At 33.9% G+C, this 23,715-nt stretch overlaps 2 protein-coding genes across 8 annotated transcripts in view; both read left to right on the forward strand.

Moving 5' to 3' along the window:
• Positions 1-443: 443 nt before the first annotated feature.
• On the forward strand, positions 444-3,116 carry LOC126912633 (uncharacterized). Its single transcript, XM_050705647.1, has 2 exons — positions 444-2,135; positions 2,424-3,116. Exons 1-2 carry the CDS (start codon positions 444-446, stop codon positions 3,114-3,116), a joined length of 2,385 nt encoding a protein of 794 aa, XP_050561604.1.
• Positions 3,117-8,579: 5,463 nt separating this feature from the next.
• The window catches only part of LOC118263657 (glycine receptor subunit alphaZ1), a 66,236-nt gene continuing 51,100 nt past the window's right edge, over positions 8,580-23,715 (forward strand). For all 7 annotated transcript variants that reach the window (XM_050705582.1, XM_050705583.1, XM_050705584.1 and 4 more), the window contains exon 1: positions 8,580-8,743. The gene's annotated coding sequence lies outside the window, so the exon portion shown is untranslated. The remainder of the gene's footprint in view (positions 8,744-23,715) is intronic.

Genomic DNA, 23,715 nt, shown 5'->3' on the forward strand with positions numbered 1-23,715 from the left:
ACTTCTGAACGTCAAAGCAAATAGTATAATATTAATAACAATGATTATCTGTCTGCCAGTCCTCTAGTGAAACTATTTGCTCGTTTCAAAGTGTAGATTCCTATGGAGAAGAATGAGTAAGAAACTCCACAGGTTACTCTTTTCCAATCAGATTCACAATACAATTCTTATTTATATTGTTTCGTTGGTTCAATTATGTGAGAACAATTTAACACTGATATTCAAACCCTGAAACAAACCCTGAGAGAAACCTACCCATAAAACTTTACATATTGACATACAATGTCAGATCCCTCTCATCGTATGAACGTTTAATTGAACTCACTGAAACACTGAAAGAAGTAAAGTACGATATTGTAGGAATAGCAGAAACAAGACGCAGCGGCACAAAAATAGAAGAATACGATGACTTTCTACTATGTCACACAGGAAATACACCAGGAATGTATGGAGTATGCTTCCTCATCAAGAAAATCTACAAAAACTACATAGAAAGCTTTGTCGGTCTCACAGAAAGAGTAGCTTTACTAAACTTAAATTTCGATGGAACTCGGCTAACAATCATACAAGTGTACGCACCCACAGAGCAAGCAAGCGAAGAAGAAATCAACTCTTTCTACACCACATTAAATGAGGCATTAGGGCTGGTACACAAGGACTTTATACTTATGGGAGACCTAAACGCAAAAATCGGCAAACCCAAAAAAGAAGAATACCTAATCATGAAACCTAATGGTTTCGGTAAAAGAAATGCAAGAGGCCAAAAATTTATTGATTTCGCCATAGAACACAAAATTGCAATTATGAACACATTCTTTAAGAAAAAAACCAAAAATAAATGGACATGGATCTCTCCAGACAAGAAATATAAAAATGAAATTGACTTCGTAGCGTCATCCCGACAACAAATTTTTCAAAACGTTGAAGTCCTAAATATAAACTACCCTTCTGACCACAGACCGATAAGGGCTACGATAGTACTAAATCATACGAAGAAAAGCAGAACCAAATTCAAAAACATTCGCAACACCTTGGAACTAAGTGATGTAGAGAAAACACGATACACAGAACTACTTTCTTCCGAAGACTCCAACTATCTCTTGGACTACAATTATAACGCTTCAGTACAGGAAAACTATAGAAACATAATTAAAGCAATTACTGAGAACCTTGAAAAAGCTAGAAATACAACAAATAAAACTAAAACCAAAAACCACAAAGCACTTTCAGATCGCACAATAAGATTAATGAAGAGGAGACAAGAATTGCAAAGAAGTAATAATAAAACCCGCTCAATAAAAAATGAAATATCCGCTTTATACAAACTGATAAGTAAATATATTAAAAAAGACTATGCCACTCATCGCTCTAATGTTCTTGAAAAACACCTGAAGGAAACCGGAAGTACAAAGAAAGCCTTTAAAGAACTTAAAACAAGTAAAACTTGGATAGAAGGTCTTAAGCGTGATGGAAAAACGGAGCATAATCGTAACGACATCATTATGATAGCAACAAACTTTTATAAAAATCTATACAACGCTACCCCAAGTATAAGAATGGAAAAGAATGATGACTTGAACAAGCCACAAAAAGAACCTAATGATGTCGTTCCGATCGAGATAGGAGAATTGATACAAGCAGTTAAAAAACTAAAAACAGATAAAAGCCCTGGATCAGATTCAATCACTAACGAAATTATAAAAACTGCCTTGCCAGCCCTGGCTCTACCCTTAACCCATATGTTCAATCATACAATAGAATCCGGAGAGACACCTATAGAATGGTCAAAATCTGACATAGTCCTCATCTATAAAAAAGGAGACCCATACGACATCGCCAACTACAGACCTATAAGTTTGTTACCTTGTATTTATAAACTTCTCTCCACAATTATAAATCAAAAAATAAGATCAACATTAGAGGCAATGCAGCCAGTGGAACAAGCAGGCTTTAGAAGAGGCTACTCGACGATAGACCATATCCACACACTGGAACTAGTGATTGAAAAATTCCAAGAGAAGCAACGACCTCTATACATTGCTTACATAGATTACCAAAAGGCCTTTGACACTATATCGCATGGAAGCATCTGGGAAACGTTAAAAGCGCAAAATGTCAACAACAAATACATAAAAGTAATTAAAAGCATTTATAAGAATTGTCAAAGCAGAGTAAAAATAGAGACGACTGGCCCATGGTTTCCCATAAAAAGAGGTGTACGTCAAGGAGACCCCTTATCACCGATACTATTTATAGCCATACTAGAGTTAATTATCCAAAGATTAAATTGGAGGAATTACGGTATCAGAATCGGTAACTAGTTTTTAAACCACCTAAGATTCGCAGACGATTTAGTTTTACTATCGGAAACTAGCCACCAACTACAACAAATGATCGAATCACTAAATGTGACTAGCAAACAGGTAGGATTGGAAATGAACCTCACTAAAACTATGCTTATGACAAACAGCAGGATCAAAAGGATAACGGTGGGTGAAGAGCCACTAAATTATGTTGACAAGTATATTTATCTCGGGAAACAAATTAGCTTTGATCGCAAGAATAACGAGCTGGAAGTCGACCGTAGAGTACAAATTACCTGGAATAAATACTGGAGCTTAAAAGACATATTTAAAGGACACCTACCAGTCAGTATCAAAACAAAGGTACTGAACTCCTGCCTCTTACCTTCGTTGACGTACGGATGCCAAACCTGGAAGTTCACCAAAAAGTTAAGGGACAAAGTAACCACGTGCCAGCGAGGACTGGAGCGCAGTATGATGAAAATTAAAAAGATACAAAAGATACGTCATACAAAGATACGAAACATTACGAAATCCATTGATGCTGTATCTCACGCCCTTGCCTTAAAGTGGAAATGGGCAGGCCATGTAGCGCGTATTCAAGACCAGCGATGGACAAAATTAGTAACTAAATGGAAAGGACCAGAAGGAAAACGTAAAAAGGGGCGTCCCTATTCAAGATGGGAAGATGAAATAATAAAAACAGCAGGTCCTCACTGGTTCCAAACAGCCCAATCAAGAGACGATTGGCTAACCTTGGAGGAGGCCTTCACCTGCAGAGGGGTTCTTGCAGAAGACGAAAACATTGAATAATTACCTTATAATACCTACATATTACTTTTATATTACCAACTACTTTACTAATTAAGAAATAAATAGAATTAAGTTAGCACCTAAATGTAATTTAAATATGTAAGTAAGTTATTTTTTTGCAAGAAATATAAGGCTTTTTATTTTTTTTTTTTTTTTTTTTTTTTTTTTATTTTATATATTATTCAATCAAAGAAACCTTAAGGACAATTACATAATATATATAGCCTGGAGCTGACCAATCCAGATGAGCTATGACTTAAATAGTTATGTAATATAAAAGACTAATTCGATTATGTACTTATGTATTACTTCAAGAAATTATATTATTGGACTGCACGGTTGGCGCGGTGGCTGGGCAACTGGCTGCCGTGCAACGTGTAGCGGGTTCGATTCCCGCACGGAGCAACTCCTTGTGTGATCCACAAATTGTTGTTTCGGGTCTGGGTGTCATGTGTATGTGAACTTGTATGTTTGTAAACGCACCCACGACACGGGAGAAAATCCTAGTGTGGAGAACGTTTTAAAAAAAATAGTTAAGAGACCTCGTAAAAATAGAAGATCAGGCCTCTAATCTTCCATATAAAAAATAAATAATTTGCCCCAACAAAATAACAAACCAGAAATTATTACCTAACAGACTGTCTTTATTGTTTATAGCCAGACAAAACAATATTTCCAGACCTAATAAAAGGAGCTAAGCCTAAATAAAAAGTTATAACTTCATAAACTGAAACTATTAGCTATACTTTCTTCTTTATTACGACCACAAAACTTTTTATAAAGAATCCAATAAATTATACAGCTTGTTAAGAAAAGAAATACTTGGGCTGTATAATAGGTACTGGTATATTTATACAACGGATTATAAAATATATGAGAAAAATATGAGGAAAAGAAAACAAAAGAATAATTTTTATGCGCGCGATGCGCGCATGTGATGCTTGTACAGCTGCTCGGGCGAAAGTGGCGAGTCGCGATCTTCCCTTTGATGCCGTCACTTTTTCCGTCGCCAGCCAGCAAACAAAAAGTATTTATACATAAGGTTTTATGTTCGTTCAGACGTTTCCGAACACAGCTGTTTATGAATCAGACATTTTCAACCATATTGGGGAATGAAATTTGAAAGTCTTTAATAAATTATCACATTACATCACATCAACAACCTGTAAATTGGCCACTGATAACCAAAAGCCTCTTCACATACGGATAAGGTTTGAGTATTAATCACCACGTCTGCTCAATGCGGATTGGCGATTTCTAAAGTAATAACTAGAAATTATAAGCCCAGGTTTCGCGATATTTTCCTTCGCCATTTGTCAGAGGTGTCTAAATAATCTTTGAAATAAGTTTTAAAACTGACATGGTCACTAACATAGTGACTAACGAGATCGTGGCGCTTGCTACACTGCCGAAATATTGGAAAGTCATAGATATAAATAAACGTGGTAAATATCCCATCTCAAGTGCGGCCAAACGTCGGCCCGTTTAACAATAAAAAAAAAGTTCCAATTAGAAAGTACATATAACTTGGAAGAAGACACATTGGTACCTACTTGATGTGGTAGGTTTTGAATCCACATGCATAAAAAGTGAGCGTCTTAAACCCGAGCCACTACAATAAAAAGTTTATTATTATCAGAAAACTCGTTCACTGTTTTGTGCCAAGAATCGATGCAAAAGGATATTTCGTGGAATCCATTCGATACTTACTTGGCCGGCGTTGCTTAGTTACCTAGGTACTTCGATAATCTTTGTTTACTACTCCAAGGATAAAAGGGAAATATTTCATGGTTATGTGCTCGTATGAATATTGTAATAGTAATGTTATATGGTGATTTTTTCTAGCATATAAACTCTGGAGTTTTGGAGCTTATACTTGGGCTAGCTTGGAAAAAATATTTGAAGGAACCTCAAGTTCGGTTCTTTTTTTATAGTCCAGTCATTTGGTAGTTTTACCTGGAATGTTTTCCGGGAGTTTTGAAAATTGGTGAATTTATAGAATTTATTTTTTAGGCGCCATTTTTTCAATATGGCGGCGCGAGCGGCGGTTGTACGAGGTGGCAAAGTTGAAATTCGAAAAGAGCATACCCAAATCTATAAGTTCACCAATTTTCAAAACTCCCGGAAAACATTCCAGGTTACCCCCTTTTTATCTACCAAATGACTGGACTATTAGGGAATAATTACGATAGTTTATAATAGTTCGTATATGGCAAAAGGCTCACCACTATTACCTGCAACTTACAACACAAATGGTGAAAAGTTGATATACATTGTATAGTGGTATTAAGTGTCGTAATGTGCAGATACACCTCTGTCTCTATTATTAGAACTTATGACGGGATATTTACCATGTTAACATGGTAAATATCCCGTCATAAGTTCTAATAATAGTGTTAGTGACCATGTCAGTTTAAAAACTTATAACACCTCTGTCTGCCCCTTCGAGGATAAAAGGTGTGACGTTCCATATTTATAACAGTAAAAAAATCTCTCAACAAACAATACAGGAAGATTAATCGGAAATTATTACCAAATTGATAGATATAATAAATAAAGATTACATAGACACACGCATCGCTGTAACTCAGATAGAAGTAATTTGTCAATAGATATGAAATAGTTTTATTGTTTCGGAAAACTTTGCGGTTTCCTTAGGCATCGCGTGGGAGCATAGAATAAAGGGTTCAATGACCCCTGCTGTACAGTAAATTGTAGTAATGAATAAGTATCGTAAGGGCTTTAACCTAGTGCGTGTAAATATTTAATGACTGACATATTTTAAGAAATATTTTTCCTATACAGATTAATTTTATGATAATACTAGCTTCTAACAGCGGCTTCGCCCGCCAGGGATTAAAGTCTCCCAAGTCAGCTTATACACAGCCTGTATACTAAATGTCATTAAAATCCGTTCAGAATTTGCAGCATAGTTAATGGACAAAGATCCAAACAAACAAACTTTTACATATAAAAATTTTAGTGTGATTTATTTAGTAAATATTGACTAGTGAGTAAAAAGAACAATTGGCGATTATATACATAGTTCTAATTACGTAATTTACTTTGTGTTCTTGTAATTTTCGTAACGGATTGCGAGTATTATGGTGTTAGGATGTTTAAGTATTTACAACAAACAATTTACAAAGAAGTGGCGAACAATTGGGGAGGCCTATGTCCAGCAGTTGACTGCTATAGGCTGATGATGATGATGATGATGAGTAAAAAGATGTTCTAAACTTAATGATGTGCTCCTTGACATGCATATTTATTGGTAATTCAAACCCAATAATAGCTTTTTGTAATTATAGTTATCTAACAAATATGTGAATAACTCTATAATTTATTACTTGCGAGATAGCTCACAACTATAATGACAAGGTAATACCAGCGTAAGACGCTGTCTTGTTAAAAAACATTGTGACAACTATCTGTCCTTATTAGCGCGAATTTGGAACACACATACATACACACACAAACGATAAGGATTTTGCTACGAGTATTATAACTTGGTCTTGTATTTCTTGGATCAACACTAACAACATCAACAGTCACGTACACGTACTACTTCTACTACGTAAGAGGATTTTCTACAAAAAATCTCTACGTATAGGTATATCAAATGCCAGTTATGCGATCGTGATCGCAGTCCAGGTAAATATGATAAATCACAGAGCAATATTGGGTTGCCCGCTTTCACACATGTAGTGCGGGAAGAGCAGAATAGTGAGAATAATAGTAATAATAACGTCACGGCTTTTATCCCCGAAAGGGTAGGCAGAGGTGCACATTAGGGCACGTAATGCCGCTACGCAATTTACACCCACTTTTCACTATTTGTGTAATAAGTCCCATGTAATAGAGGGTGAGCCTATTGCCACATACTCGGCACAATTCCAGACTCTGTGCTACTACTGAGAAATATTCGAAAAATAGTGAAATTTTCTTTATTTGTTATTCTCTACCGCAATGAATTAATTATATGAACGAATACTTCTCTTTGTTTTTCTTTTGTTATATGTTATAAGCCGGTAAACGAGCAGACGGATCACCTCTTTATTTTCATTTTTCTTTCACATCTTCAAGGTCTAAGCTGTATTAAACAAAACTGTTTTTCCAACAATACAAGCTTGAACATGCGATTCTGCCTACGTTCATGATAATTCCAGTAAATCGCCAAGGTCGTGAGCTGGTCAATGTCGCGTGCCCGAAGCGCGGCCGAGGCGGCGACGTCGCGAGTGCCGCACTCAAATGTCATATTACTGATACACCGACGTTCGTGGAGGAGTGCTCAACATTTTTTTAGAAATGATTCGGGTAATCATCGGCTTTTATTACTTATTTTTATTTTATTTTATTTTCAGCCGTGATTGTGTCCCACTGTAGAGCAAGTGCCTTTTTACTTTTATTACTTACTTATTATGTATAATAAAAAATAGTAACAGCAAATTGACTATTTGTGACGTAAAGACACGATATTGAATACAAATAGGTGCTAAAAAATATTACAGGATACTTGTATTTGATTGTAATATTAATAAAAAATAATATAAGCTTTTGCTTTAAAGAAAACCGTTTTAAATAATGCAGGCCAAATTCCTAGTCTTACCGCAATGTTATCAGAAGAAAATCGTTACCAAGGAATAATTTATGTAATCAATGTCTCTGAGTGCGGCAGTTTAAAACTAAAATTATTTATACTTAAAAAAAATACGTAGATAAACTTTGAATTAGAAAAAGTAGGGAACATTTTGAGTTAGAGTTTTCATAATTGGATATTAATTTTTATTTCTTGAGGAATAATATAAAGTTATTACCGGTTCGTTATAAAGTCCAATATCTACTAAGAACCTTTTAATTTACGAGACTGTCCTAGTTATAAGAGAAACGCGTCTTTTTATGACTGACCTTGAGTAGGTACTAATAGCAGAAAATAAAGTTAAATTTTTATGTCTACCAGGTATCATAATTGGTGATTACCTCCCAACAAGGCAGTTAAATTTTCAATTTATTAGCCTTAACCATTATTATAAATTTTATTTTTAACAATTTTAATGTCTTACATTTTATCGGCAGTAAAAACAAGAACAATTTCGGTATTTATTAAAGTATCGATCGTATTTCTACAATTTAACACCCGATTAACGTTACCATCAAATACGTTTAAAAATAAAATGTAAAAAGAATCCAAATTGAAACAAAAGAACGCAAAAACACAGTTCTGTAAAATTTGTTATCCGTCGAACAAAAAATACTACAAGTGTTGCCATGACAACAGGTTATCAACAAACAATGTATTATTACCACACATTGGAACACTTACCTAATAATTCCCAATCATTGTGTCTATGAACTGTCTTGAACCACACATCGTACAGAAAAAAAAAACGAAAAAAAAAATATACCGTTTTAAATATAGACCTAATTCTTTATTCAAATGTTATGTGCAACTGTTTTGCTGTGGGTTGCTAGCGGTTTAACACGCGAACCGCGTTTGCACCAAGTTTTCAGTTCAAAACTACGTCGGGGTTCGAACCGACGGGCCTACGGTGTAACAGTGGTACACGGAGTTTTAGTGTTGTGTGGTGAAGTGATACAGATTTTTTTGCCATGGTCTTGTTATGGTGGTGAGTCCATTTATGTCTTTTCCCCCATAACGCTTTGGTCAAAGGATTATAGTGCTAATTACGTAATTTACTTTGTTTTCTTGTAATTTTCGTAGCGGATTGCGAGTATTATGGTGTTAGGATTGTTTAAGTATTTATTTGTTTTTAAGTACAAGTGACCTCCAAACTTATTATAACGTTATTATGTCACGACGTTAGTTAAACATAACATGAAAATAAAAAATATTAACGAGCTATTTTAATAACAAATTATTACCACTTTAACAACTCTTTATGTGATCCACAAATTGTTGTTTTGGGTCTGAGTGACATGTGTATGTGAAATTGTATATTTGTAAATGCACCCACGATACAGGAAAAAGTTCTAGTGTAGAGCAACTTTAAAAAAACTTTTAACAATATTCTATCAACTCGGAAACCGAGAAGTTTCTTCTGCGATTTCAAAAACAACTTTACAGTTTCAAATACTTCCGTAGTTTACTCCCGACGTAAATATTCTTCCATAAAGTTTGTTAAAATGTATGGTAGATACTACTTCTACTACTAGCTTATTAAAATGGCGGATGGTGTTTTAAACTCAGTACGTTCTAATTAGTTTAAACTCTATATTCTACAAAGCAAGTAAACTTAGTTTGGAAAACTTAAAACATAAATCATAGTCATCAATATCCTTCATCGCAATAAGACAAAGTCTTCTGCTAAAGTTGTGAGAATATGAATTAGTTTGATTAATTTAAAGGAAAAGGATGGTTTCCTTTTTTTATTTTAATCTCCATCTTGTAGATTAATTTAAAAGACTAGACACGTATTTTCTCTTTTATCACATAATTAAATACTTTCTACAATGTCACTATTAACTACATTTTATACGGGTCCGACTTAGCTAATATTAAATTCGTTTTATCTAAGTATTGCTTACTTTTAGGACAAAATAAAAAAAATACGTGTTAAATATTTTTATTATCTAATTGCTGGACTAAATACATTTTTAATTTTCATACTCTACGTGCTAGGTTGATGATTACGTTGGAATCCATTCGATTGAATGAAACTAATTGTTGACTCATTTAAAAGTAGAGTATAAAAAGGCATATGTTATGTAAATAAATATGAATCCTAAAATTATCTTATTTTACTTTTCAACCTATGGGAGCCGGCTGTACTATAGACCCATTTTACAATAAAAAAAATACCATGATCTCCACACTCGGCGAGCCGGTTGAAAACTTATAACTCCAAAAATGTTGACTCATTTAATGACCATTCAAAGGGACGGTTTCCCGTCAAACAGTTACGTGTTCTAGCCTCAAATTGCTGACGTTACGTTGAAGTGTACACAATGAAATGAGGATGTAGTACTACGGTAATGAGACCGACATAACAACGTAACTACGCTACATCACGAATACAAATCTAATAACATAACATCACGTTATATTTCCGCTAATGAGAAGAAGAAATGATTGAGTAAATAAAGAAGAAAGTTCGTATTGCATTCAATACGAACTTTCTTCAATCCCATTTAGTCCTATGTTTTTATAGAGAACTAATATATTTTCATTGATTTATTATAGTATTATAAACATAGTAAATTATTAGAAAATGCCGTTAGTCTTTGAGAAATCATTTTCAAATATTGTATTGTGTTAATTTTGTGCTAATTTCCTTAATCCTGAAGTTGCATACCGTTCTAGATAATAATATTTTATCTAATTACCGCGTTTCGTATGTGACTGTGTCATTGTTTCCTACAACTTTTAAGAATGATACAGCATTTTTGAGTAGAACAGTTTTTTGATCTTAAGACTATCCTTATAAACATTACGCGTTGATGGAATCAATGCCTTGAATTATAGCCAGTGCAAGAAGAGAGCGTATTCCTTTTTAAAAGGTCGGCAACGCATCTGTGTATGCTCTGGTGTCCATAAGCGGTGCTAATCGCTTATCGATCAGGTGATCCAAATAGTTATATAGTTTTTATTCTATATATTTTTTTTTCTTTTATTCTATAAATATAATCATCATCATTAAGACAGTGTTAACTCAATCGTACCCTTCAAATAGCAAACCACACAACTCAATCTTTAACTCCAGCCATTTATTGGTTATGGTCACTCCACCTATCTTTGAATAAGCTATTATACCACTCGTTTATATGAAGCCAAGAGCTCGGCAATCGTTGTGTTCACGTCGTCTTACAATTCAAGTCCAGTATGACAAATGGGACTGGCGATTTCCGTACTCTAGGCATTTAGCTCGTTAGATTATATCAAAAACGTGTGGGTTTCCTCACGTTTTCCTTCAACAATATCATTTGAATCTACTGCCATGGGATTGTGTACTCTAAAGTTTATATTAATAATGTTGGTTTTATCGTGTCAAGTCGATTTATGTTTAAAATATTTTTCATATCAATGAATACAATATTATTCGAAGATGTTGATTATAATGTGTATCTAGATCGCGAATTGAAAATATTATTTAAAAAAAGTAATATGTAATATGGATTATAATTTATCACACAATTTAAAAGAAAAAAATACGAATAAAAAATATGCTATCAAAGGACCGAGTTGATTATTCACGAGCACTTGATATTAAAATATTGACTCTCTAGGTTTTACCTGCAGCTTAGCTCACACCTATAAATCCCCGTATTGTTAGTTTTTTTATTATATTTTTTTTAGTTGGGAAATCATCTAATAGCTTCTCTCGCTTTGGGCATTACGAGAGTGTCAGACTCTTACTGACTAAAAACCACCCCGTTCCTACTCCTGCTTTTCGAGCCGAAGCCCCATAACCCTCTAGGTCCCTCTAGTTCGCAGCTCCGGTTATTCTTAATTTATCGATGGTTAGGTATATTTAGGTAAGTATATAAAAATTTTCTCGCACTACTGTGTGGTGATTGCATCTACAAACTTCTCATATGACGCGGAACAACAATTTATGGATCACACAATAAAAATATTCAAATCTGCGACACACGGATCAGCAGTTGACCGCCTCGCTATTGCGTCAATCGTGCAGTTATTTACATACATACGTACTACAGTTATAACGTTAGGTAATTAATGGTTATAATTTTAAGTGTGGAAGAGCCATGCTTTGGCACGAACAGGCCGGCTCAACCGGAATGATACTACGGCCTCATAGAAAACTGACGTGAAACAACGCTTGCGTTGTGTTTTGTAGTGTTAGTGGGGTTACCGGAGTCCCAATTACCTCCCTTCCTAATTCCTGATTCCCCATCAACCCTTAAATTCCTAACCACAAAAAAGCCGGTAAAACACTTGTAACGTCTCTGGTGTTTCGGATATCCATGGGCGATGGCGATTGCTTACCATCAGGTGATCCAACTCATCGTTTACGTTTTACGTTTTATGGTATATGCCGATATACCATAAAAGAAATACAATAGTGAAAACGGAACAAACAAACAAACTTTCATATAACTACTATATTACTTAGGATTATAGAATTTTTCATATATTACAAGTTCACGTCGAAAATGTATTGAAAAATTCATCAGATATATCTATTGTGTACTTACCTAATGAAAGATATAGGTATTATATATTAATGTCTAGACATCGTTCAATAGTTATTACGTAAGTACAATAATAGATACTGATGCCAACATTATAAACCTACCTACAATACAGTCCTTGGCCACATTATTAGACGCACTCTTGTCTTTTGTTAAAGTAATACAAATGTGTTTACCCACCTTATTTACCCCCATATTCATATGTAACATAACTATGTGTTTTATATATTTAATGAGGAAATTATTATATTGTTTTTAATTTAAAAAAAATAACTATATACATATAATATATCTATATAATTTATAAAATTAAAAACTTTGTTTGTTTCAACGCGCCTATATCCGGACGTGCTAATTCCTATTAAAGATATTTTTGTCGAAGATAGTCCATTTGTCAAGGAAGGTTATGAGATATAAAACATCACGTTACGCCCAATGGGAATTGGAACTCAAGTCAGCAAATCCTGTTTAAGGATATTAAACAGGATTTGCTGACAAGCGACTAGTAGTTTAAAAAGTGCTAGCATCAATTTATTGATTTTGACCTTAACTTTGAACCTCTGGAAAGGAACAACCAAACAATCCCACTCAATAACTCCTAACTAAAAGAAACATGTAGTCGATTACGTTTCCAGTCAGATGTCGTTGTACTGTCCGGGAAGTATAAAAACTCGTGTCTTTCAAATTAATAATTATTCACGAGCAGAATCATCCGTTCTTATTTTTCAATTTAAGTACAGATTAAAAGTGCGACCGGATTGAGAGATTAACCTTCTTTATTGACTACTGATGTTCGATTTCCATCTCATAACTTCATTAGATCATAGGATCTCATGTAAATCTTAGGTAACATTTATACAATAACTAGTTGGGCCGACGGCTTCGCTCACGTTCCCGTGGTGTAAAAAGTAGCCTATGTGTTTTTTCAGGTCTGACCACTGTTCCAAATTTCATCCGATCAGGATGAGTCATTTTATAGCCGGCAACGCACTTGTAACGCCTCTGGTATTTCAAGTATACATGGGCGGCGGCGATTGCTTACTATCAGGCGATAGTTTCCATAAAAAAAATTAAGTAACAAACATACACAAACACTGTTTCATTTTTAATATTAGTAAGAAAAACAATGATATTTTTAAAGTTACAAAGGATTTTTTTCAGAATTACAAATAATCCGACTTTGACCTTGACTTTGACCCCTTAGAAAGGAACAGTCAAAAACAATTCCAATTTCTCAATTACGTTTCCAGTTAGATCTAGTTGTGTGTGTCCGGGAAGGATAAGAACACGATCAACCTAATACGGCTTCAAGGGGAACGCTTGATTTACGGGACCGAGGTGTTCCGACAATGTGATTGTAATGTGACACGTGCTACGCTCGGTATAAAATGATCTGTGTAAATATAATATGTTGGTTCTCGTGATTAGAACTTGTAGGTAAAGACAATTGACGTCAATGTTAAATTATGAATATGGGAAATATAATGTGTTGATGTATTGAGAATTCTAATGTAAATTATAAAGTAGTTGCGTCGTAAGTAAAGTTTAAGAATTCGTTATGTGACTTTAAATCATAATTAGGTAAAAAGTCTAAAAAGTTAACGTAGTTAGTTACTTTTAGGGTGCTTTTCTACGCTGCTAGGTATTCTACGAAGGTGAATAGCTAAGCTGTAAAACTATGTAAACGTTTTCACTGATACTAAGATATGTAGCTGTGTATATAGTAGGGAAACCATCCATAGCACATATCTATAGCACGCATCCATAGCACGTATCATTCCATATAAAAAACATAGCTTAGCTGAGTCCGTTTCAACCAGTGCTAAGCCATGAGTACTAAGAATAAGACGGATGGAAGCCCCACAACAACATAGCATATCCCATCTCTGGTGGAAAAATATTCTTACACCGTATGCATGCCACCTTTTTATACCACGACAGTGGCAAAGAAGCACCTGCTTTTTGCCACGCATACGTGGCAGCATATATACAGCTGGCTTTTTGCCGCTTTGCGCCCGTATAAACTGCTGACCATACCGGCATTTGCAACTTCATACATTTTTCATGCTAGTGTCGGCTGGTATACCACGGCGCCGTATAGTCTGTGGAAGTCTAAAGAACACAAAAGCGTCATTGCTAATCACAAGAGCTCAGAGTTGGCTATGGAAAGTCTCACTCAATTCACACACAAGTACTCACTTCAAAAATTATCTCATTAATTTTCAAGATGATGGCAATCCTTCTTTTGTACAGAGGGTTTAGTACAAGTTTGTTTTACGTTCAACGAGATCTGGTTTATTCGTGTTGGCCAATCAGTAGGCTTAGTATGAGTCTGCTTTACGTTTAAAATTATCGAAGCAAATTTAATTTAAACGTAAAACAAACTCGTAATTATGGTACAGAGCGCCGAAAGCGTCGTCGTTTCGATTACTTAAAAAAAACGTTAAGCAAACTCGTACTAAGGATACTAGTGATCCATAGGCTCTTACGAGTTTTTGATGCAATGGGAATATAACGCCGATGATAACATACAACTGTATGTAAACACAAGCATATCATCACGTAGTAAAATAGTCTAACAACAAGAACCAACAAGCTAGACAATAGATGTAAATTGTTACATATTTGGCTTTTATAATGACGTCTCGGTATACTGAGAACTACGATGTAAGCTAGCAAAGTTAACAAATAATGGTTTAAGGATCATTAGCACGTTTCATAATGATATGTACCTATTCGTAACTAATTCATAATTTGATTCTTGAGTCGATTTCCAGGTTAGATATAGTATTCATAGGATTTTCATACGTAGAATGGTGCTATTAGATGATAAATTGGAAAAAATACGTGATTTAACGTTGATACGTCTGCGTTTGGCCAACCCGCTTACTGCCAGGACGGCAAAGCAAAGATGGAGCACACAGACTTAGAAAGTACCTATTTACTCTGAACTTGAAAAGACCCGAGACTAAAGCAAAGAACCCGAGATTTAAAAAATAGGTGAGGGTTTGACGTTGCCACTACGTTGAAAAATTACACAACGTGGATAGTGTCCCTAAGATTTTCACTTATAAAATATTTAGTCACAATAATGTATTAATAAAATACTTTCCTGGATCGATCACCTAAAATACCTACGAAGATCAATATCTACCAAGAACGTACCTATTATTCTATTTTGGTTTACAAGATATAAACAACATTTGCAAACTCCTTCAAGATTAGCAAGCATTGTGTAAAGAACCAAGCAAAATAAGTGATGGTAAAGGAAATTGGTCATTATGATGGATCCTCATAGGGCCCATAATTCCATCCCTGACCTCAGTTTAATATAACGGTCAAGGTTAATCACTTTTTCCGGGAGTAAAATGCCCCATCATTCACTTAATCACCTAATCTCATAGAACCTGTTCCGAAACGAAGCTGTGTTAATTAGGGATTTGTGTTAACAAACAATATTAATAAAATTATTATTAATCTTAATAATATTTAACCGATAATGGTTAGGGAAGTTTAACTTTGTCGTCATTATTCATTGATCTTGTTTTAACAAGACGTTGATCAAATTAGGGGGTAATTAGATTCAGGGGGAGGCCTTTGTTCAATAGTAGACGTCTTCCGACTGATGATGATGATGTTAAATTTAACGTGTATTATTTTATGGTATAAGCTGATAAACATGCTGACGTATCACCTGACGTACCACCTGCTTGCCATCAAGCAATCGCCGCCGCCCACGGACACCCAAAACACCAGAGGCGTTAGAAGTGCGTTGCCGGTTAGGAATTTAAGGGTTGTTGAGAAATCGGCGATTCTCGGACAGACTCACTCACACAACGAAACAAAACATGGCATCACTCCGGTCCAGCCGACCCATTCGTGCCAGATCATGGGTCACCCACATATTGTAAATGATTTATTATTTTTGTATTGACATAACTATCATGTAAATCAAATTTTATTACTTTTAATTATAAATCAATTCCACAACGTAATATTTACAACTAAACTAAAAAAATAAAAGTTAACTAAAAATTATTTACTATTTACAAAGCATTAATAAAATCTCGGCCGCATCGACTTCAATAGGGATTTTAATTTATTTTGAAGCTTGTTGTGTGTAAAATACATAAAATTAATTCATCGTCCTAAAAAGTTTAATGTTTAGATTACATTTTAATTGCAAACACTTTAACTCTATCATACTGCTTACTAACATTACACATCACATGTTATAGTCAAATAAAACACTGAAACAAACAAAAATGTACCTAAATATTATTTAAACAGACACCATTTTCTTTTACATTGTAAAACATGTATGTAACGTCAACCGTACGTCTCTTTGACACCTACCTCTTTAGACAAATTGATTCCGAACATCAAACGTGTCCTACGTTTGGTACGTGAATAACTAAATTAAAAAGGTGAGTTTTTCAAACATTTCACACATAGATTAAGTCGTCTAGACTTTAGAATATATTATAAAAAGAAAAAATATAATAGAAGACGAGACGCGCATACAACAATGATGAAGGTTCGAACAATATGTTCCTATCAAACCTATCTTTTATCTATTTGTATGGAATCTAACATATGAATGAGAGAGACACATTACTTAGAAAATGCATTTGAAGAATTTGTAAAGTCACTCCAAAAAATCTTAGTTTCGCTTACATATTTTAGTCAAAGGCGTTACAAGAATTTTCTCTTTGAATTTTATTCTCGAGAGCTAAAGAGTTGTTGAGTTAGATCAAGAAGAAATTGATATGACATGTGTAATATTAATTTGTAGGATTTGTGCAATAACTGGATGACTGACTGTTACAAAATGTATTTGTGAATTGTGCTTGAGGGAATAGCGCGTCAAGTTCCCTAAGAAAAGAAGGATCCTCCGACCAGACTAGGTGTTCATGCCTGAAGAGCTTTCTGCCCAACTGTTGTTCGTTAGGATTTTCTATCCGTGTGTCCATGTCATTCATGCGAATAATATGAATAACATGCATGTGAACTTCATATGTGGGATGTAGGAATTATGACGTCATCTATTGATTTGTTCGTCGATCGTCTAAGTGTGACTTCTCTCATCTGTTATTCGCCACAAAGTAAGTGCTATTGAACAACCGAGTTAAAAATGTGTGTATAGTTTGTTCAGCAATTAGAATACATACCTAATTAAGGAATTTAGAGATTTGAAAATAGGGTAATCCAGTAATCTCCCCCACACCGTAAAATACAACGTAATCGTTGTTTTACGCCGGTTTTCTGTGAGGCTGTGGTCTCACTATGGTGAAACCAACTCATTCGTAAACATAGCTCACTCGTGCGAAAATGTGTACATACTTGGAACGTGTAATAACTAAAAAAGATATATTAACGTTTACGTAAAATAACTACACATTTTGAACACCATATTGAACAACAAGACTTCTTCAGAAATTCATAACAGAATTCTATTAATATTCGTCGAACAAATAAATAGTAACAAAACTGATTACGTTTATCTCAGAAACACAATACAATATTACATTTATGAAGTCAGGTGGACTTCGAAAGTACTTGGCGAAGTACTTCAAGACAAATTGGGTGCAGAGATTATTATGTCACTCCTAAGAAGTGATTTATACTTGAATAGTTTCATGATAAATAATATGGATTTTATTCATCAATCATAACTACTTGAAGCATATAGCTTTAAGTAGTTAATTATAATTTATTATGTTTTACCTGAAATAATATGTTATACTTAGTTTTCAATAAGAGAATAGTTTTTAATAATAATTAACTACAAATACTCAAATGAATATAATTATTTGTATCACATCATATCAACAGCCTAAAATTGGCCACTGTTGACCAAAGGCCTCTTCTCACACGGAGAAAGTTTCAGCATTAATTACCACGCTTGCTCAATGCGGGTTGGAGACTTCAAACTTATAATTGGAAATTATATACCTATTTTCCTCACGATGTTTTCCTTCACCGTTTGTCAGTGGTGTCTAAATAATCTTAGAAAGTACATATGTATAACTCGGAGAAAGTCACATTAGTACTTGCCGTTGGTAGGTTTTGAAATAAAATATTTATACAACAAATTATTTGTATAAATATTATAAGTACAAAAACTATTTTTGCACAAGCTACCGCTACTTATGAAACTCAATGGAACTGTAACTAAAAAGGTTCATTCAAACATAATTGCTTTTTGCTCTGACTCCTTACAAAATTTAATTTCAAGAAGTCAAGTTGGACTAGAGTACAGAGTTTTAACTTTTCCCTACTTATATAAGTTATTAATTTTGTTGCAGAAAAAACAGGACGCTTGCAGAGTTACTGCTTAAAATATAATAATTAATTTTCGTATACGAAAAGTTTGACAGAACCCCAAATGCCAGCGAGACATTAAAACAACAACCAAAAATACATTTGGTTAAAACTTAGAGTCGCGTGCTCGCACGAACTGATTGTAGCTTTTCAGTACAATCAGTACAATAAAACCTTTCTGTTTGGGTCCGTGCACGAAAGTATGGTGACATGGATTTACCTTTTATTTGTATTTGTTCTTTTAGTCAGCAAAAGTCTTTACTTTTTTGTCTACATAATTGAAACTAACCCGTCGTGTGCTGGAACGCGGATCCACGCGAGACACAATGTGTTTTCTATTGTTGTCTTATACATATACAAGAGGTAAAAGAATTTTCACACATCATAAAACATCCAATTAGTAAAAAAAGTATATTCTAAAAGTGTTGATATCAATAATGAGGTCTAAATTGGCTTTGCTCGTATTAGGGATGATAATATAAAACTTGATGAAATATTCAGTTATACATTAGCTCTACCACACGTATTTCATGTAAATACAAGCCTATTCTGAAGTGAAATAAATATTTGTCGTTCTTAAAACCAAATTATGTATTTACCTACGTATTATTTGTTTATCCTTAAATTCGTATTGTTGTAATGTTTACATTTCGCAAGAACTTTTGTGTTTTCCTTTTCAATTCACAGTAAACAAGGCTGAGTTCACATGTATTGTTTCTATGACCTTTCAAGTGCAAATGAAACGCTAATTACATAGTAAATATTGGAAATAGTATAAACGGTAGTGATAAAAAAGTTAGTAACCATTTCATATTTTTATGAACCCTCGATTACTTACGTGTTGTATGATAATATTATTAGACAAGCATATTAGCATATAGAAATTGTAAGTGTTTCGTATGGTGTACCTCAGGGAAGTATATTGGGCTCTACACATTTTTATTCTCTCAAAAGAATCTCTAATGATCGCATTTATTGTTGTATTGTATCTGATAAAAGAGAAAAAACAAACACCAAGTAATTCGGGATAAAAGCAGACAAAAGAATAAATCTTTTTAAAAAGCGTTTGCACACACTCATGATACCCCGCTATGATTTTGCAAGAATTTAAAAAAGATAATAAATAGTATGAAAAACTGTAGGCAATAAGTTCCACAACATTATTTTTATATAAAATAGCGAAAATATCCATTTATCAAGCCTTATCTCAAAGTATAATTAATAAAAATGAACGCAACCGAAAATTTAATAACTCGAAGTGAGACGAACGGTTACCGTAGTAAAATTGGTCAAAGGTTCATAAAGGTCGCATGTACGGCTAATATTCCCGCGTCGGGCAAAGTATAGTTCGAATTTTTGGTTATTCTAAAAAAACCTCGATAATGGCACAGAGTCCAGAATTGTGCCCAAATAATATTGCAATAGACTTACACCCTATTACATGGGACTCATAACGTATCAGAAAAAAGGGTATTACATTGTATTTGTGCCTTGTTTGTTGTCACTTCTGCCCATTCCTTGGTGATTAAAAGACATGACATTATATAGTTTTTAGATAATACATTCAAGTAAAAACCAGCCTTCAGTAGGCTACGCGACGTCGCGTGCACGCTGTTCATGATGAAGAGTCCCTCTGTGACTCGAAGCTAGTAAACCTTTTCTCTATTAATTTACGTGATATTTTTAGTTAATTTTTTACGATATTTATTATAAAAAAGTAAGTTCAAGTTTCTGTTGAACAGTTCAATAGTAATAAAGTACAGACAATGTAGATATATATTAGCATTGAAAGGATCGCATGTTAAATGAAGATAAAGGTCTATATGAAACTCGATGATCGCAATCGTAACGATACCTGCGTGCTCTCTGAAGTGGTCTTAAAATTTAATTTGTGTTCACAATAACTGATTCTAGAAAAGTAATTATTTGCTCGTTTTCTTTAGTTTTATGTTTTTCTCGTGCCATGTTTGGCAAGGTTATTTAATTTTAAGTATTTTAAACAATGTTCAAGTCATACTTGTTATAGAGTAACAAAGATTTTTTTATATACAATTAGATACAACAATTGTAATCCTAAGAAAAAGTAATTAGTTATAGTAAAATATTTGGTTAAACACATTTTCATATATTATTATCTAACTAACATTTAGTAGTCCCAAAAACTTCGACATTGTTGCGTAATCATTAGACACCTACGTTTCAGTTCCTAAAATACATGAATACATAATAAAACACCTATGTTTACTGAAAGCTAGCAAATTTACTGAAGTCTACATTAGGAGACTAGACTCGCATAATAACCAAATTGTATTTCCAGACTGAGGTGTCTCCAAGGTCATTGTGTCTGACTGAATTGTTATTAATTATAACTACATTTTCCTAATTGCTTAGGTTATACGTATTTGTATTAAATTTTTAGGTCGTTCCTCATTCCCCAAAGAGTACTCTGGGTGTTTAATATTACGAGTTCTAGAGAGGGCTTTGAATGTTTTATATTAGTATTCGTATTTTAATATCGGTTGTGTACTTAGTCTTCATCGCGGTTTTCTACAAAATTTGTTATGAGTAGAATATTGATTTGACAGTTTAAACATTACAATATAGTGAATGATATTTTTTATACTAAGCATGTGAAAGAATCTTATCGAAATAAAATATTTTTTTCGCTTTTTCGATAATAACAATCTCATTTTTCTTTACAATGTCCTTTTAATTCAGAATATTTTCACTAACAGACTATAGAAGTAGTTCAATAGATTTTTAAACTGACAATAATCGACCACTTTTATATGGTATAAGCCAGTAAACGACCAGACGTATCACTTAATGGTAAGCAATCGCCGCCATCGAAATACCGAAACACCAGACGCGTTACAAGTGCGTTGCCGGCCTTTTTGGGTTCGGAATTTAACGGTTGTTGGGGATTAGGAAGATTTGGAAGATGGGTAATTGGGCCTCCTGTAACCTCACTCACACAACGACCTAGAATTGCGACTGCTGACGTATAATATGCTCAGCACTTGCAAAAACTTTTATATTAGTACTTAACTTACTGTTTACTTTACGTGTAGGCGTATCGTTAGTCTCCAGATTTATGTGGAACAGAGAAATTCAATAATTTGAAGGACATTTGAGGTCTTTACTTCGCTCAGCTAACGGGCGAATACCCTCATAACATTTTACAACCGTATAAAGACAGTACTAGTGCTCATGTTTTTACTAAAACAATGTATTGGAAATTCATTATTATTTTCAAGGAAAATATGGTAAGAAAGAAAATATGTTAAATTTAATTTATCATGTTTATAAATACTAGGTCTGTCTCTTCAAGTTATTTGAAAAACATCATGTACTAAAATAACATGAAATAAATTAGAGCAACGAAGTACAACGCTATTGAATATGACTAAACAAAACATATCCAATCTAGATATCACAGTAATGTTATAAATATTTAATGGGTAAAGTTTGTCTATTTGGTGATTTTTTCGTAGAAGTAGAGAAAAATCTCACTTTTTGTAAATATTTAACCATATTTTCGTTACATCTGATGATGGGTCTAACAATTTCAAGATCCAGACCATGTAGAAAACAGTAAAATGCCGTCAAATTTCTCATAAATAAATATAATTATTATTTATATATTTATTTAATTATTATTTAGCTTATTAGCTTTATGAAAAAACAAAGCAGCATTTCAGTGAAACCCAAGTTCAACAAAAAAAATATTTATATTTTTAACAGTATCGAAACAACATTTTATATATCTCCGCGTAATGCCAGCGTACGAACCCGCGTAACGAGACACCTACTCCAGGGAGCGGATTATGGCGATGACGCACCGATACCGTAGGTGGATATCATAGACTCGCATTATATGACGACTTAATTAAAATCGAGCTATGAATATGATATGTGGAAATTAGATTTTGTATGTGAGACTAACAAGCAGACGGGTTACTTGATGATAAGCAATCAACAGTCATCTATGAGGATGCTCAAAGGAATATGTTAAAAAAAGTTTAAAAAATAGTTTCAGTTGGATCCTACCTATATATATTTTTTTTAATAATAAGCTTGCCCCACACTGGGATTTCCTCCTTTGTCGTGGGTACGTTTACAAACATACAAATTCACATACACATGACGACCAGATCCGAAACAACTATTTCTGGATCAAACAAAGAGTTCTGCGGGAATCGAACCCTCGAACCCACTATACGTTGCATAGCAGCCCGTAGCCCAGCCACTACACCAACTGTGCAGTCTAAGTCAGTTATATCAATGATTAGAATGTATGTATGTCTATGTTTTACAGCAAAATGACAATAATTGAAACAGTTTATAATAATAATAATTAACAAAACTATGTTAATGGAATAAACTAATTGTGAAGTTTTTGTATAAGACCCAGGGTTTTGTCCTCACAAGGGAAATATGGACTGTGCTAGACGTTTACAGTTTGACATTAAATACAGACAGTATTCAGACAAACAGTATATCCTTGAATCCTTATAGTTGAAGTTAATCATCGAAATGTCACAAACAATACGAATATTGTATTAGGTTTCAAGGCTCACTCCCTATTATACAGGGCTATTCAACCTACTTTTAAAAAAGGAGGAGGTAAGCAAGTCATCAGATTTTTTTTTATGTATCTTCACCGATTATTCGAAGAATGAATGCCTGAATCGATTTGGATATGTTTGAAATAATACATAATATAGTCACAGGTGATCCCATAGACACTAATGTCAAGATCTGATAATGGAATCCCAGGAAAACCGAAAAAAACTTTTATAAAATACCTACATAGCTGCTCATTTCTCCGTGACTAATATAGCTTGATTGCAACCTTACTCGGCACCCACATTTGCGATCACTTGATCAACGAAGCAGATTTTACAAGAAATCTCGCGCAAAACAAAATTAAATTAATGATTAATGAATATCTTCCTCAGAATTTCCTCACCTTGAGAGAGGGTAAAGAACTCTACATTGAACTTTACCTACTAAGTTTAATTCTATTACAAAGTTCATTTATGTGAACAGATCGGCTAAGGGAGTATACTATACATAAATTATGTGCTCGTGTGTTATT

The sequence above is a fragment of the Spodoptera frugiperda genome, chromosome 27 (genome assembly GCF_023101765.2).
Source record: "Spodoptera frugiperda isolate SF20-4 chromosome 27, AGI-APGP_CSIRO_Sfru_2.0, whole genome shotgun sequence".
NCBI classification, from domain to species: domain Eukaryota; kingdom Metazoa; phylum Arthropoda; class Insecta; order Lepidoptera; family Noctuidae; genus Spodoptera; species Spodoptera frugiperda.

Excerpts from the sequence above, each read along its gene's own strand:
- LOC126912633 (XM_050705647.1), top strand. The coding sequence starts at position 444 with ATGTATGGAGTATGCTTCCTCATCAAGAAAATCTACAAAAACTACATA. Across the intron at positions 2,136-2,423 it reads TCAACAACAAATACATAAAA|GTAGGATTGGAAATGAACCT; the intron begins GTAATTAAAAGC and ends ACTAGCAAACAG.